Raw genomic sequence first — 18,480 nt, forward strand, 5'->3', positions numbered from 1 at the left:
AGTATTAGTGTAAGGGATGCTAATAGAGTGGAGTTACTCACTATTAAAAAAACACTTTTGATTTTTATGGCTTCTAAGTGGGCAATTTTCCCATTCTTTCATTATAGAGAGTGATTCTTTAACAACGATTAAGTGGTTCAAACATCCATTTGTTGCTCCCTGGAGACTTCAAAAACATGTTTTGTAGCTTATTCACTTGAAGAAAGGTGTGAAAAATTTGGAGATTCAACATACTATTAGGTCAGTAAATGATATAGTAGATAAGCTTACTAAAGCAAGGGTCAGCAGAGAAAGTGATTTATTGTTATTTCTATTAGAATTTTCTATTATGTGGGCTTTTATAATTGGCAATTTTGGTTTAATAAAATAGACTAATCATTTAGTCCTATTGTGAAATAAAAAATGAGAGCCGAATAAATATTAAAGTGATCAATTAATGATCGGTTTTGCACGTCTAATTGAGTTAGTATGGTTTAGCGATTATGTAAGCTTTGGCCTAGTACGCCTTTAATGGGGAGGCTTGTACTAGGGTTTTGTTTATTATATATATCTGGCTAAGTCCCTTATGCTCTTCTAACCAACGACATTTTCCCATTAAGAGCCGCCATAAATAATAGAGAAGTGCAAAGAGGAAGATCTAGCCTTGACCATGAATTCTCTATTTTTTTGCTGCGAGCAATGGCTATCTCTATAAATCAAACATGTATGCAATAAATAGTTGATACTTTTGATATTCAAATATTCACACATGGATCTAGGGATTCAACTTACAGTTTCATAGTGTATAAGGTGGCTTATTATGGTTATGCTAGCTAGACTTTTATGATAAAGGTTCTGGTTAGGAGGTTGGTTTGATTGGTGCATATGTGGTTCCTTGATATGGTTCATAGCTGGTCTGCTGATGAACTTTGATGCATCATTTAATCTGAATATCTCTTAAGCTTGTAAGTCTTACTTATTTTCTTTTTTTTTTTTTTGCTGAGTTTTTTATCCATCATCATCAAGTCTTATGTTTTGCACTTGGTTTTTTATATTTGTTAGCTACTTTTCTGTAAAGCTAGCAAGAAGATGATGATATGTATCTGCATACTGGATATACTGTGCAAGGACTTGTCTTATTGTTTTGTTCTAGTGTTAGAATATTCTTATTCCACATAGCTTAATAAAGATATATTCATAACTTTCAAAAAAAAAAAGAGAATTAAAGGAAAACCAATTCACTACTTTTGAATTTATACATAAATATTTTGGTACTTGTTGATATGGTTTGTTTGATTATGACTTGTTTTTACATTTAGAATCTTGTTTACATATGTTGAAAAGATGCTTGAAATTTAGTCTTGCAAATAGAAGAGCAACACCTTCAAATCAACATTTCTTAATGTTTAGCTTCACTTAAAAAAACAAACATGCATGGTTGTTGACGATATTACAAGCTTGAAAATGAACTCAAAATTGGAGGATATAACAAAAGTAACATTGATCGAAAAGATAAAGTTGGGTTAGTCAACAATTTTGTACTTGTTGATTTGAAATCTCGTAACTGTTTATTTCGATAAATGATTAAAGCAAAATTGAAATTAGATCTTTCTTTTTTTCTTTCTTTCTTGTCACTAAACAAAGTTTAAATTGTTTAATAAGTCATTTTGTTACTTGTGGATATGGTTGGCTTTGATTTTGTTAACTTCTAATTGCATATATGTAATAAACTTATATAATGAAGTTCTATATAATGAATAGTCTAGTGTCTTTGTAATAAGATCGTGACATGTAAAGCTATCTTAGATAGTTATTATAACTAATCTATTTGTAAAGATTAAACTCCACATACACTTATGTGATTCAACTTTTCTTGCATTAACTTTTAATGATTTCTTTTCAATTAAAGCCTTAAGATTAACTTTTGTTTTCATAGGATTAATTATGCTATTAATTTTATCTAATAGATCTATCGAAAACTATTGATTCAAAAACTACCTAATTTGTTCTCATTTAAGAGAATTTTTAAAATTTTATTACGTAAAATTAACAATAAAACCTTCTTTAGAACAAAACGTAATCATAGAATACCAATGTTTTTACACAATTAAATTTTTAAGCCTAAATGTGTCATGTGCTAACTTTGCTTGTTGGAGTTTGACTTCGGCTTTGTAACCTGGGTTACCACCATCTTACATGCGTCTGGTTGCGTATGGCATCAAGAATAGTTTCGAGCTTCATACAGTCTAGCTAGGCTGATTGTCAACGACAATGAGTTTGGTCTGAAAGCTTGTACATCAACTTGGATGTCTTCTTTTAAACCACTTACAAAACAACTGACTTGTTGAGCTTGAGTCAACCTTTCACATGAATCAACAGTCTCTCAAACTAGGTTTGATAGTCTCTAACTAATATAGTTTGCTTTACCTTAGTAAAGTATGAAACCCCACCCAAATCTGAGAATTGCTAAGTTGAAATACTTAGATAAGCAAGTTAAATTATGTTTTAAAAACTTGAAATTTAGTTTTGTGAATGGGAAATTTCATGGTGTAGTATTTTGAGATGATTTTTGTGTTTGGAATGATCAAAAATAAGTTTTGATCTTAGAAAAATTCATGTTTTGATGCTAGAAAAATTCATGTTTTGATGCATTAAAATGATTTACAAAGCTTGGTGTTAAAAAGAGTTCAATCGGACATGTTTTTAAGGTTTATTTTTACTTTCTAAACCCAATCTATCAATAGATGTTCTTCACCTATCAATAGATACAATCCAGAAAAGGTTTATCAAAGCTACCCTGAAGAACATCTATGGATAGATGAGCAGATCTATCCATAGATGGCCAGATCTATCGATAGATAGCTCCCATTTATTGATAGATGGTAATCAGAAAGCTTCTAAAAAAGGTTCTAAAGGTCATCTATAAAGAGATAACCCCGATCTATTGATAGATGACAACGTTTTCACAAAAATAAAAGGGGTAAAAGCATATTTTCACTTCCCAAACTATAAATATGATCAAATACCTAAGCGTTTCTCAACCCTCAGCCATTTTTTGAAAGGTAAAACCTCTTTAAAACCCTTTTAACCAATTTTTAATGAAAAATAATTGCTTTTCATGATTTTGATCTTAGTTTTGAAGTTTAAAGCTAAATATAATATTTTTATGCTATAAAACCTTTAAAGCTCGTACTTTTGATGCTAAAGATTTATTATTTTTGCCCAAAAATTTTTGTTGAGAATTATAGTTAAAATTTTTGTGATTTCCTTCAACATTTAAGCTCATCTAAGGTAAGTTTAGATGATTTATGCATTTCTAGCTTAGTCTAGAGAGAAAAAGTGATTATAGTCAAAAAGTGAATAGATTTGAAAGTTATTAGATTAATTATTCCGATTTTATTAGTTTAGAAATTGATTGTTATGAATACTGTGTGATAAGGATGCTTGAAAACACATCGGATTACATAGAATCAGAGTTGTGATCGAGCTTCTTATAAGATGAGTGGATACACTACTTTCAAAACTATTTTGATATGTCAAGTTGAAGCATGATTTGAGGATTATTATGAATATGATTTTCTGAAAATATTTATGAACTAAAAAATTATTTGTGGATGAGAAAATATTTTAAAATTCGTTTTCAACCTACTATGTACGTAAATATGATATTATGTATTAATTTTCAATAAGATGGGACAAACACCTTATGTTTGAGTCCACTCGATTACTCCGATCTTTGGACTAGTGTGGGTACAAGATATAATTTATGATTAATGATTAATACATGAATGTATGAGGTGTATGCTAAATATGTTGAGACATGAAATGTATGATGGCTTGCATGATGATTTTCATAGAAGATATTATGTTTATGTATATGATGTGTTTTCCATATACTACATAAGATATTTAAGGAAGCATGATGAATGCTATGAGATTATGTATGAAATGCTCGTTTTACATACAATATGATGAAAGTGTAGGCATAAGGAAATGCCATAAGATGTGTATATTATGTGAAATTTAATATACTGTATGAGATAATTAAGCATGTATATGATGGACATTTCACATACTAAATGCTATGAGCATAATAGTTTAATGAGTGCGATTTATTCCACTCACGCGGGGTGCAATGACGACTTCACTCCTATGATGCATCATAAACGCCCAAGGTGCAATAAGGTTGTACATTGCCAGCCCAAGGTTGATGGGGGTTGTACCATCGCTATGTGTGAGTTTAATGTAATAGAATGATTATGATTGTTATCTTTATGATATGTTGTATGTTAGATTCATCTTGATTAATGTTTATAACCTATACTCTATGTTGGCATGAGAATGTGGTTAGAGAAATGAAATGAGCCGTAGAAATAGTCCCAAAAGGTAAGAGGACTATAGGAATGGCAAAAATACAAATTTTTTTCCTAAAAACAAAGTTTTAGAGGCTATCTAGCGATACATGTAGGACATATATCGATATATAGCATATAGAATGCAACAAGAAACATTCTGCTTCAAATCTATCGATAGATGAGTTATAGAATTGTATGTATTGGCTTGTTTGAAAGCTTTTCAAAAGTAAAAAGATTTTCTAATGGTTATTCACACTTGTTTACATCATATATGCTATTTCAAATGTGTTTAAACACCATGTTTCATGAGATTAAGTTTAAATTGATCATAATTGGCATGAGATTATAAGTGCATGTTTATGACATACCCTTATCCCCTAGCTTGTCCCCTTCTTGTATCCATTCACGGAGTCTTTATGACTCACATGTTATTTTTTCCATTTATTTTATTGTAGATCAGTGATAGCATTTTAATAGTAGCTAGTGTCGCAGATACCAATGTTCAGTCTTCATTCTTTGGTAGATGTCTAACAGCCATTTGGTGCTTAAAAGGTTTGTTAAGTTTCGCTGACAAGTCGGTCTTTACTTGATGTTTATGTTTGCAGACTATAAACATGTTTATGTTGATATTGCCAATGTTGGGCATCTTACATGGATAATGTTATGTATGAGATTATGATGATGGCTCTAGAGCTTAGATGGACACCCAAGGGTATTGATAATGTTTACTGTTTATGTTCTCGTGCACCATGGCAATGGCACTTGTTAATATATATATATCTATGAAAATCATGAGCTTACACAATTAAGTTAAGAAATTCCTTTATTGTGTAATGAGTTTTATGAATGTATGTATTATGATTACATATATTAGTGGATGTTATATAATGCTTCCGCATGTGATGATGAATGTTTGATGATGTTATGATAAAAGGCTTGCTAGGGCCTAACGGGTTATGCTCGTTTGTGTCCATGCACCAGTCATGATCCCTCTAGAAAATGGGATATGACATAAAGTCACCAAAAAAATCTTAAAATTGGGTAAAACCGTACCTATTTTGTAGACTTTATTTAAAGTTTTCCCAAGTTAGGAAAAAATTCTTTTCCTTTAGCGGTTGATACCATAACTGAGCATCTCCATCTAAGTTGAAAAAGGCCAATAACACTTTCTCCTCGTCTAACATATAGTGATATTCAAATAATTGCTCAACCCTACAAATCCATTGGATAGGATCATCTGTGCCATTATATCGAGGAAATTTAAGTTTCACAAATTTGGGCAAGCAGTCGGTTCCAGTAGATCCTCTTTTATTAAATCGATCATTGTTAATTCTACTTTGGTTAAAAGAACTTTTTACTATTTCTTGATTTCGGACTAACTGAACGTTATCAAACCTTGCATTCATGGCAGCAAACATCTCTTACATTTCCTTAAAAAGTCTCTATTGTCCTGCAGCAAAAGAGGGAACCTCTTTCTCAATACTACTCATTCGTTGCTCCTCCATACCCGGCTCTGATACTAAATTGTTGGTTGCATAATTCATAAACCTTAAAGCTGGACAATAAATTCACGTGTCTACCTATTTTTAATGAAATGAGTAAAAGATGGCTATAGACACCATATTTTTGCTGTTTAAAAAATAAATAAATATATGATAAAAAATAATAAAATAATAGTAAACAAAAGATAAACAATAAACAAAAAAATAAAAATAAAAAAATAAAAAAAGAGAAGGAGAAAAAGGGAGAGGGTACGATTGGCAGGGTGCGGATGCACCCTGCCAAGCACCTCCCTCACCCTGCCAAACATGAAAATTCACGTCTGGCAAGGTAGTGGAGGCACTACACTTGGCCAAAAAGTCGAGTGTATAAAGCACTGTAGCAACGGATCAAGAGGGAGGAACCATAACCTGCAAACTAAAAAAACCCTAGAAAATCCTAGCAACCAGAGACCAAAAATCCTAAGCTAAGCCTCCTAGCAGCCACAACAATCCACAAAAATCAAAGAAATATACCAAAAAATATATACCAAAAAAATTCGAAAATACACACAATGAGAGAGGGAGAATTCTTTTTTTTTTGGGTAAATTTTTGGTTCATTTTTTAGAGGGGTTTTGTTGCTGTCTGCTAGGGAGGAAGTTTTGGGTTGTCGCCGAATTAAGAGAAGAGGAAGTCGATTTGGGCGACGTCGGTGGGAAGGAAGAGAGAAGGATCTATTTTGGGAGAGCCGATCGTTGGGGAGCGACGTCGTCGGTTGGGGAGAGTCGACCGTTGGGGAGCGACGCCGGCGTGAATGTGAGAGGAGTTGAAAGATTTGGGGAGGAACTGGAACGGCGGTGAGAGAAAGAGTGAGGCAGCCGACAGAGGGAGGTCCAGCGTGGGCTAGTGGCCGACGGTAGGAAAAGACCGGTAGAGGGAGAGCCCGATTTGGGCAAAGAGAGAGCAGATCTAGGCAGCCGACAGAGGGAGGTCCGACGTGGGGTTGGCCGACGATTTAGTAAAGAGAAATGATAGGGTTTAGGTTCTAGAGAGAGAGACAAAAGGGAGAAAATGGGAAGAAATGAAGAAAATGAAGCTTAAATAGTTAAGAGTTAAGGCATCTGAAACAGTACCATTTTAGGCACCAAGGGGCTGAATTCTTGAAGCAGGCTTACAAGCTTTTCGAGTCAACCCGATCCACCTTGAGCCGGGTTGGGCTAAAGCTTTGGGGTAAGTTTTGGATCATTGATTTATTGGGTTATGATTGTGGTATTTGTGTTGATTGTTTAAGTTAGAAAATTTTTAATGTAGCTTTATGTTAAGGGTAGTAAAATAATATAAATAAGGTATATTAATGTTGTAGAATGAATTTTAAAACATATTAGGAGAGAATATCAAAAAAAATAAAAACAATAAAAAATTACAAAAAATGTGTAATAATAATAATAATAATAGAGATGTTTAAAAATGTAAAAATGTGAAGAAAAATAGAGAGATTGGAATAGATAAGAAAATATATAAAATATATGTGCAATTATATGAAAATAAATAATAGCATAATTAGGTAGAAAGATTATTTAGTTATAAAAATAGATCCAAGAATAAAAATATATAGGAAAATAAATGAGCATTTAATTAAAAATTAATAATATAGTAAATAGGTTTAGAGGGACATTGTACATTGAAAAGTAAGCATTTAGTGATATGAATGGATTTATTTAATGTACACATAGAAAAGGAAATATATGACTAGATTAAGAATATGGGTAAGAGAAAATATAAAATGTAGGAAGAGTTGAAATGTGAGACATAATAATAATACACTTAACTAGGTGAGTTTATATGACGAAATCATGAATGGAAAAGAATTTGAAAAAATAATAAAAATAATAAAAATGAAAATATAGTAGAATAAAATGTGTAATTGTCAAAGTATTTAAAAAGATAGCTTCATAAATGAAAAAGAATGAGAATGGGGCAAAGTGATGAGTTATTCAATTTAAATAAGACAAGTAAACAATACCGATGATGGGATGATCGGTCAGGACGCGATAACTCGCGATCTCGGGCCCATATTCTCTAAGTTCGGAATCCAAATCAAGGCTCCACCAATACGATGGGAGGACCTCGATTTCAAGATCTCGAATTTTTTAATAAATAAAGAATTTGGCTATATAAAGATTATTCAATAAAAATAATAAATAAAAAACAATAGATAAAAAAATGATGATAAAAATAATAATAATAATTCGAATATATAGTAAATAATTAATTTGTGAAAATGCAATATACATGACATTAAATAAATAGGAAAATAAAAAACAAATAAATAATAATAAATAATTTAAGACGACAAGTAATTTAAAATTAAGCATTAAATGGAATCATAAACAATTTATCTAATTATAAAAGGAAACTATAAGAGAAACTTAGAATATAAAAAAAATAAAATATAGGAGAATAAAAAATAAAAAATACGATAATATGAAATAAAATGAAAATAATAATAAAAAAATGACAAAAAATAGATAATTATATTAGCATAACATATACATATGTTGCATCATGCATATCATTGCATATAAATATTTCTGTTTTCGAGTTTAAGTCCCGATGATGGGATCTTCCGAGGATCTTGCGAAGACGAGTATTCCTCGAAAAGTTCACTAGGTGAAAAGGTGTTCTTGGGTCCCACCAGTATGATGGGAGGCTTCGAGAAACATCTTTAATAAAAGGCTTTTGCCCTTATTAAGTTCATTATGCACAAAAATATTATTTTAAAAGAAAACGTACGGTAACCCCGATGACGGGATTTCTTCGTCAAATTTACGAAGGTGAATTTCTCGAATGATTCCCTAGGTGAGAGAATACCTCGGATCCCACCAGTATGATGGGCGGATCCGGGAAAATATCCTCGATAAAAGGTTATTTGTCCGACATTTTGATCTCATATCATGCATCTCATCTTGCCTCATATTTGCATTCCATTTTAGGTTAAATAGGAGATAAAATAAGAGAATAATAAATAAGGAAATATAGTGAACTTAAAAATTAAAGCCTAATAGGATAACCTGAAAAATGGTACCATTCATGGAACGGGTGTCCTGGGGGTGTTAATCCTTCCCCGGACATAACCGTACTCCCGAATTTAGATTTAAAAAAACGTAGACCAGTTTAAGGTTCTTTTCGGTGGGCTTAAAATTAATTTAAAGCTTCATCGATTAGAATCGAGTCAATTGGTGGCCAATCGCACCTAGTAAAAAAGATTGGTGGCAACTCCTAGTTTAAGAGTTTTCACTAGCGTTGGGTGGTCGGGTTCTCGAACCCGCACATTACGACAGCTGGCGACTCTATTGGGGATTCTGAGAGTCGAACCATTAAATAATAATAGGTTATCCAAGGCTTGAAATAATTCGATGTTTCCTTAGTGTTGATGATTTGTTCTGCATATTTTGTTTAGTGCATTTGTTTATTTCACATTTGTTACTTTATTGCTTTTAATAATTGTGGGGACTTAGGATAGAGGGATGTGAGAATGTTATTCTGAACTCGATGTTTTCCTTCACACACACAGCACATTTTGCATTCATGCATAAACCCTCCACTTGGGTTATGTCCTTTTTAGGAAGGAGTTTAGTAGCTACGCTCTCGTGAGGTGATAACCTCCGCACGGGCTAGTGAAGACTACCACTCGAATCGAACCTAGTCCGTTTGAAACTTGTAATGGATGAGGACCGGGGTGCCTTACTAGTTCGCTTGGACGATAGTGAGGAACGATTTAGGAACTTTAGCTCTGTTTATAAACCCCACTCAGCATATAGAATACCAAGAGCAGCTTAACCCTAGGTAGGGCCATACCCGTGAGAGTATACCCTATAAATAAGTACACATGAAGGAATTTCTTCCACTCCCTCTATTTTAAATTTTGCCACGAGATAATAAAGTATCATGGAGTAGACAGTAATACCCATGATATTGCTTATTATTCTCTTATTATTTTTAACACCCCATTCTTTCTTTTTACCATACTAACTTAAGTTTATTTAACTTGTCATGTGCATGTTACATGTTCATTTGCATGCATCGTAATTGCATATAAGAGAAATATTGGCTACACAACATCCAACCTAAGAGATCCCGGTTACATCCATGGCATCGTCATCAGTAGGTCCACTCAATATATACAGAAATGACTATGAGATAGAGTTACAGATAAGGCAGATTCAACAGGAAAAAGGAGACTGTTTGACCCAAGGACATATCCCAACTTTACCTGAGAGAGTTCACTTAGACCTTCAGCAAAATGACTTCACAGAGATGATAGGAATTTGGGAACAATGGAGACTTGTTCACCGAGACAATTTTCAAAGCAAGTATGGACACATTGCATGGCTCCTATATGTACATGTTGATGACCAGATGCTCCAAGCCATCGTCCAATTTTGGGATCTTTCATACCGTTGCTTTGTCTTTAACAAGGTGGACATGACCCCTACCATAGAAGAGTACTCTTCTCTACTCCGGATAGATCACATGTAGCCTAACAAGATCTATTGGAGGGCCTAGAAGATAGGACACCGACGAAAGTTGGCTAAGTTGCTAGGAATGACTACAGTAAAAGTGAATTAGCACCTAAAAAAGAAAAGAGACACAGAATGCCTTAGTGGAGTTTCTTGAACGGATATATTAAAAAACACATGGAGGATGAACAAGCCCTCTTAGGTTTCGCTATAGCAATCTATGGCTTAGTGGTCTTCCCTAAGGTTCTAGGTCATGTGGAGGTATTAGTCTTAGACTTCTTTGATCAAGTGACAAGGAGCATCAACCCGGCCCCATCCATCTTAGTTAAAACCTTCAGATCCTTAAATTTTTGTCGGCGTAAAGGCAAGGGACAATTCATCGGATGTGCCCAACTCTTAACCATATGGGTCAAAAGCCATTTCGAATGCAAAGAGAGCAAATTTTGAAAGCCTTATCTATCTGCAAGTTGCCCTATCCTTGAGTTTTACGAAAGTGTATAGCCCGACTACAAGAAGAAATAAGAGTAGGTCACGAATCTCCGGAGGTTAATGAGCATTGAAGTGACTTGAAGAGCTCCATGGATGCCGCGAATGCAAGTGATGTATAAATGCGGGGACAAGCCGTGGGTGCTGCTGATGGGACCATGGGGGCCCATTAGCTATGCATCGATAATGGTACGAAGACAGTTCGGATCTGAGCAATTCGTGCCCATGACTCACCAGCTCAACTAGTTAGAGTTTACATATGGAGAGCCGAAAATGCTAAAGAAAATCGAGGAAATTGCACAAGACTGGAAAAAAACGTGCCGAGTGGATCAAGGGAGGGTTACCGATGAAGTCACCACAGGATATCATACTTGGCACGACCAAAGGGTGAAAGATGTCGTATGCCCCTCGAAAAATCCATCAAAACATCCCATAAACCTAGAACCTCAAGATGTCCTGCTAGAGAGCGAGTTAACAAGAAAGAGACTTGAAAAGAAGATGATGAATATGAAACGGAGACATGAGGATGAGCTAGAATAAGTGAAGAAAGAGACGACAAGAAAGGTACGGATGGCTTTGGAAGAGCGGGATGAATGGCGAAACAAGTTTGAGGAAGTGAACGTGGTAAATTTTTCTCTGATAGCCAGGATGCAAGAACTCCAAAATGCTAACAATGCTTTGCAGCACGAGGTACGAAGACAAGAACAAACTATCCAAGAGTTGAGAAATGACTGCGGCTTGTTGGAAACTACCATTGAAGGCTACAAGGCACAGTATGAAGCAGTAAGGCAAGAGTATTTCCAAATGAGGGAAAAAATGATTCGTGCACACAAAGCCTTCAAAGGAAAGAAGCTGAAATGCAATGGATACTGAGACAAATGAGAAAAGTGGCATTTAGAGCGTGAGTAATGGCAGACAAGATCGAAGAACTCAAGCGAGAGATTCTTTCGAGGGATGAATTGAGTGAGCGATTGATCAATCACCTCAAGATGGTTAGGGACTAATATGACAAAGTTGGTTTTTCCTTTTGGTAGTTATGTAATGGTTTTAGACAATGATGTAATCAGATATTTCAGTTCTATGGATGTGGATTTTCTTATGGTAAATGATGGATGGCCAATATTTTTCTTATTTTTCTTTTCTTTTCAAACACATTTCACTTGCATCATAGTTACATGATTCATATAAATAATAACAAATGATAATGCACTCATTAACATTGTCCATTTGGCCCATAAAAGAACAAAATTCCAAAGAAACGAACCCTACACAGATACAACACAAAAGCTCGCTCTAAGATCATAGGGGAGAACACTCGGAGAGAATGGACAAGATCGAGAAGAAGAAAAAATAGATTATGGGTCAGTTGTCAAAGATTTTGGAGTTGATGTCGATAGATAAAGGGAAGAGAGTGGCGGGGAGTTCTGGTGTGTTAGAAGATGTTCAACAGATAAAAGCCAATACAGATCCCGTATATCCACCAGGATTCACACCACCACCACCAGCAAGGAATGTGTCTATCCCCATGCCATTGATAGGACAATATCCGTTCTTTGGGATGCCAGTGCCTATAGAGCCACCACCGACTTATGCCCAACAGAGGCCAATTGGAGGGGCAAGTCCTTCAGACCCCATCTTTGTACCTGATCTAAACGATCCGAAGGAACAAGAGAAGCTCAAGTGTGGATCCGTTGAATCAAAGGATAATCCCAATACCCACCAGAAATTTAACCTTTTTGAGGAAAAACTACGCATGATAGAAAGAATGGGAATGTATTGTTCTATGGATGCAATCGAACTCTATCTCGTTCCAGATGTGATTATACCCCCAAAATTCAAAGTTTCAGACTTTGAAAAGTATGATGGAACCAAGTGCCCGGTCACACACATCACCATGTATTGCAGAAGGATGGCTGCATATGCTCATGATGACAAGCTCTTGATACATTACTTTCAAGATAGCCTCACTGGTGCTGCAGCAAAGTGGTACGTCCAATTGGACCGCAATCGAATCCACACATGGAAAGACCTTGCTCGGGCGTTTGTAGCTTAGTATAAGCATGTTATAGATATGGCTCCGAATCGCCTTTCTTTACAAAACATGGAGAAAAAACCCACTAAAAGCTTCAAAGAATATGCTCAAAAATGGAAGAATATGGCTTCTCAAGTTCAGCCACCATTGATTGAGAAAGAGACCACCGTGATGTTCGTTAACACCCTACAAACCCTTTACTATGAACAATTGGTCGATAGTGCCACAAAGAACTTCGCTGATGTGGTGATTTCAGGAGATATGATAGAGACTGCCATTAAGCAAGGGAAGATAGAAGGAAGTGATGCAGTACACAAGAAAAAAGGGGGAACTTTTAAGAAGAGGGAAAGAGAAGCCCAAGCCATCACTTCGGGACAACCTCAAGGAGGAAGCTGCAACTCTTACCAGCCATATCCACCATACCCCTATTACCCAGTTGTGAATAACGCTTCACAAAGCCCATACCTATATCCACCCATGCCAAATGCCTTTTCTAACCTGTACCCATATGCTCCCATCCAATGGATACTTTACCCTACAAATATCCACCCACCTACTTCCACACCCGTTACAGCTTCAACCACACAACAAACAACACCTTCAAACAACCATACTGTCGGTGAATCAAGAGAATGGCCGAACAAGCAAGAAAAAGTGCAGTTCGACCCAATCCCAATTCCATATGCTGAACTCTTCACTCAGTTAGTTGCGAACCATCTAGTGGCACCTTTATACATAGAGCCATTAAAATCTTCATTCCTGAGATGGTATGATGCTTCCACACATTGTGATTATCATTATCGAATCGAAGGTCACTCAATCGAGAATTGTATAGCATTCAAACATAAGGTGCAAGGGTTGATCAAGGCAGGAATCCTGAATTTTGAAAAGAAGCTGGAACAGAATGTTAACAACAACCCACTGCCAAATCATGCTGGGGCAAGGGTAAATGCAATCGAAGGGGAAATGTATGTTAAAAAGAACATTCGGGAAGTGGAAACCCCCAAGAAAAAAGTGTTTGAAGCCTTGGTAAAGGCCGATATGCTCGAGATTGGGCTGAAATGTCCTAATGTGAATGATTCGGGAGATATCTAAGGGCTATATTGCTTATATCACAAAGGATGTGTGGGGCATTTAATTTGAGATTGTAGTTCTTTCCGAAAAGAAGTGCAAAGAATGATGGATGAATCAATGATTGAATTCTACGTGGAAGCCTTAGGGCCAACAGTAAACATAATGGCCAAAGATTCCACTCACCCAATGAAGATAAAACCTTGAACCATTTTCTATGAACCAAGAGGAGAGTCTGTGGAAGACAGAACCCATGCCCCAATGACCATCGAAGTCCCTAAACCTTTCCCCTGTAAAGATGACAAAGCTGTCCCGTGGAACTATTTTCCCCTGCAAAGATGGCAAAGCTGTCCCGTGGAACTACAATTGCAATGTACAAGTTTCAAAAGCGGGGAAATAGATGGCTGAATCTCAAGATAATGCTGCAAATATAACTAGTGTTGGGGGAATTACCCGCAACGGACATTGCTACACACTAGAGGCATGGAGAATCTCAGAAAAAAGAAGAAAAAAGAAAAAAAGCAAAATCTAAGAGAAGAAAAAGTGTAATCTTAAGAATCAATAGATGGCTCAAAGGGACCGATGACGAAAAAAGAAGCTGCAAAGTTTCTCAAGTTCATCAAACACAGTGAGTACAACGTAGTCAAGCAATTGAATAGGTTACCTGCTCGTATCTCACTGTTATCATTGCTCCTCAGCTCGAAACCACATAGGAACTCTTTAATGAGGATTCTGAACCAAGCATATGTGGATCACGACATTTCAGTTGAAAATTTGGACTACATCATTAGGAATATTTCAGTGGGTAACATAATATCCTTTAGCGATGAAGAAATCCCTTCTGGAGGTAGGGGAAACTACAAAGCCTTGCAAATCACTACCAAGTGTAAAGGCTGTACCGTCGCAAAAGTGTTCCTTGATAACAGATCGTCCTTGAATGTGATGCCCATGAGGACCTTGGCCCGCTTACCCATCGACATGTCTTACATGAGAAAGAGCCAAATGATTGTGAGAGCCTTTGATGGGACGAAGAGAGAAGTAGTGGGGGACATTGAGATACCGATAGAAATCAACCTGTGTACCTTTACCACTGAATTTCAGGTTATGGATATCGCTCCTTCATACAATTATTTGTTGAGAAGACCTTGGATCCACTTGGTTGGGGCCATACCTTCATCGCTTCACCAAAAGGTCAAGTTCATCGTGGATGGGAAGATTGTATGTGTTAACGGGGAAAAGGACTTACTCATAAGCAAGCCAACGAATACTTCTTACATGGAAGCGACAGAATAAGTACCTGAATGTTCCTTTCGATCCTTCGAGTTTGTTAACACCACTTATGTTGGAGAAGGAACCACACCACCCATTCCGATGCTTTCCAAAATCACCAAGATGACTGTCAGTTAGATAGTAGGGAAAGGATATCGAGCGAGAGCAGAACTGGGAAGAGAACTGCAAGGCATTAAAAGGCCAATACGTGCTACCAAAAATGAAGAAAGGTTTGGCCTGGGATACAAGCTGACTAAGAAGGAAAGAGAAAAAATGATAGTCGAAAGAAAAAATGAAAGGTTGGCTCGCTTTAAGGGGCACGGGTTGAAAAACCATAGAATGATATATCCTCATCTCTACGAGACATTTCGATCCGGAGGTTGCATCTTTCCTGAATCACTCACTGTTGGGAGCCGAGAATCAGTGTCAGCATTAAGGGAAGTCTTTTCTGATTTATCAATATGTGTAACGGAGGAAGGCGAAGAGTAGCTAGGAAATGTGAAAGGGATCCCCACTACATACCTCAGACCACCTAAGCTGAAGTTGAGCAGCTGGACCACCATGAGTTTACCAGTCACTTGTGATTCAATTTCAAAGATTCCAAATAATGAATGCAAAGATGATAATTACAGTGGTTTTGAGGTTAATTTTGAAAAGGTACAAGTGTCAGTGAACTTGATGATACAAAAAACATGGAGGATTATGATTTAACTCCGGACTTGTTAAGACTAGTAGAACAAGAGGGGAGACAAATTGTCCCACATCAAGAGACACTTGAAATAATTAATTTAGGAAATGAAGATAATAAGAAAGAAGTTAGAATTGGTACGACGTTGGTGCCGATTGAAAAAGAAAAACTAATAAAGCTACTTCATGAATATGAAAATGTGTTTGCATGGTCCTATCAAGATATGCCAAGACACAATACAGACATTGTAGCCCATAAACTGCCTTTGAAACCTGAATGTAAACCAATTAAGCAAAAGTTGAGAAGGATGAAACCTAAAATGCTGTTGAAAATTAAGGAAGAGGTGAAAAAGCAGTTCGACGCGGGATTCTTGGAAGTAGCTAAGTACCCTGAATGGGTTCCAAATATTGTCCCAGTGCCTAAAATAGACGAGAATGTAAGAATGTGTGTGGACTATAGAGATTTGAATAGAGCTAGCCTAAAAGATAATTTTCCTTTGCCCCACATCGACACCCTCGTTGACAATACTGCTCGTAATTCCATGTTTTTCTTTATGGATGGTTTTTCAGGGTATAACCAAATTAAGATGGCACTAGAGGATAGAGAAAAAACTACCTTCATAACTATGTGGGGTACCTTTTGTTATAAGATAATGCCATTTGGTTTGAAGAATGCTAGGGTAACTTATCAACGGGCCATGATGACTCTTTTCCATGATATGATGCACAGAGAGGTTGAGGTGTATGTGGATGATATGATTGTAAAAACTCACAAAACAGAGGACCATGCGACCAATCTTGAAAGGTTATTTAAGAGGTTACGAAAGTTTCAACTCAAATTAAATTCGGCAAACTGCACCTTTGGAGTCACTTCAGGAAAGTTACTTGGTTTTATCGTCAGTGAAAGAGGAATAGAAGTTTACCTCGATAAGGTTCAAGCAATTCGTGATTTGCCTCATCCCAAAACGCAGAAAATTTTAGAGGATTCTTGGGAAGGTTGAATTATATAACCCGGTTCATATCACAACTCACACTCAAATGTGACCCAATCTTCAAGCTCCTTCACAAACACAATCCTGGGGCATGGAACGAGGAGTGCCAAGTTACTTTTGACAAGGTTAAAGAATATCTATTGAGTCCGCCAGTGTTGGTACCACCTGTGGCCAAGAAACCTCTCTTTTTGTACCTGACAGTAAATAAACGATCCATGGGATGTGTGTTGGGACAACATGATGAAACTGGTAAGAGAGAAAGGGCAGTTTACTACTTGAGTAAAAATTTCACTGAGTACGAGTCCAAGTATTCCTCGTTGGAAAAGATGTGTTGTGCTATAGCATGGACGGCGTATCGACTCAGGCAGTACATGCTATATCATACCACTTGGCTCATTGCGAAGTTGGATCCTATTAAATACATCTTCGAGAAACCATCCTTATCAGGTAAAGTGGCAAGATGGCAAGTGTTGTTGTCTGAATATGATATTATATATGTGTCTCAAAAAGCTATCAAAAGAAGTGCAATTGCAGATTTTCTAGCAGAAATGGTGGAAGAGGATTATGAACCAATGGAGTTTGAGTTCCCAAATAATGACCTGATGTCGGTTTGTCAAACAAATGAGGAGGAATCAGGGGAGAAAGAGAATTGAAAGATGTTTTTCGATAGAGCTTCGAACGCCTTAGGGCATGGCGTAGGAGCCGTGTTAGTGTCACCAGAAAGAGATCATTATCCCGTCATAGCCAAACTCAACTTTTATTACACCAATAATGTGGCTGAATATGAAGCTTGTGTCATGGGTCTTCAGGAAGCAATCGAGAGGAAAATTCACGTTTTGGAAGTGTATGGGGATTCTGCTTTGGTCATTTATCAGTTACAAGGAGAATGGGAGACACGTGACTCGAAGTTAATCCGGTATCATAAGTATGTTTCTAAGCTAATTGAAAATTTTGATACGATTTGCTTCACCCATTTGCCCCGAGAGGAGAATCAAATGGCTGATGCATTAGCCATGTTGGCAGCAATGTTCAAAGTTTGTACCGATGTCAAGATTCAACCCATCATGACTAATCTTCGAGAGTGCCCCGCACACTGCTTTAGTGTAGAGGAAGAAGTAGACGGAAAATCGTGGTACCATGATATTGTGCATTATCTCAAGTTCCAGCAATATCCGAAGCAGAGCTCAGAAAATGATAAGAAAACCATTAGAAGGTTGGCAATGAATTTCTTCTTGGATAGGGATATCTTATACAAGAGAAGTAGAGATTTAGTGCTTTTGAGATGTGTGGATTCAACCGAAGCTCGAAGAATAGTTGAGGAAGTTCACGAGAAAATTTGTGGGGCACATGCAAGTGGGCATATGTTGGCAAGACAGGTCATGAGAGCAGGATATTACTGACTCACGTTGGAAACGGATTGTATAAATTTCGCTCGAAAGTGTCACAAGTGTCAGATATATGCAGACAAAATCCACACTCCTGCAAATTCACTACATGTATTGACATCGCCATGGCCATTCTCAATGTGGGGCATAGATGTGATTGGGTTAATAACCCCGAAGGCTTCAAATGAGAATAGGTTTATTCTGGTGGTAATTGACTACTTCACT

The 18,480-nt window shown here is 36.5% G+C and overlaps 1 protein-coding gene across 1 annotated transcript; it reads left to right on the forward strand.

Moving 5' to 3' along the window:
* LOC108661990 lies at positions 17,527 to 18,270 on the forward strand. The gene has a single exon (XM_018120991.1). The coding sequence runs from the start codon at positions 17,527 to 17,529 to the stop codon at positions 18,268 to 18,270; it is 744 nt and encodes a 247-aa protein (XP_017976480.1).

Source organism: Theobroma cacao, chromosome 5, assembly GCF_000208745.1.
Source record: "Theobroma cacao cultivar B97-61/B2 chromosome 5, Criollo_cocoa_genome_V2, whole genome shotgun sequence".
Taxonomy (NCBI): Eukaryota; Viridiplantae; Streptophyta; class Magnoliopsida; order Malvales; family Malvaceae; genus Theobroma; species Theobroma cacao.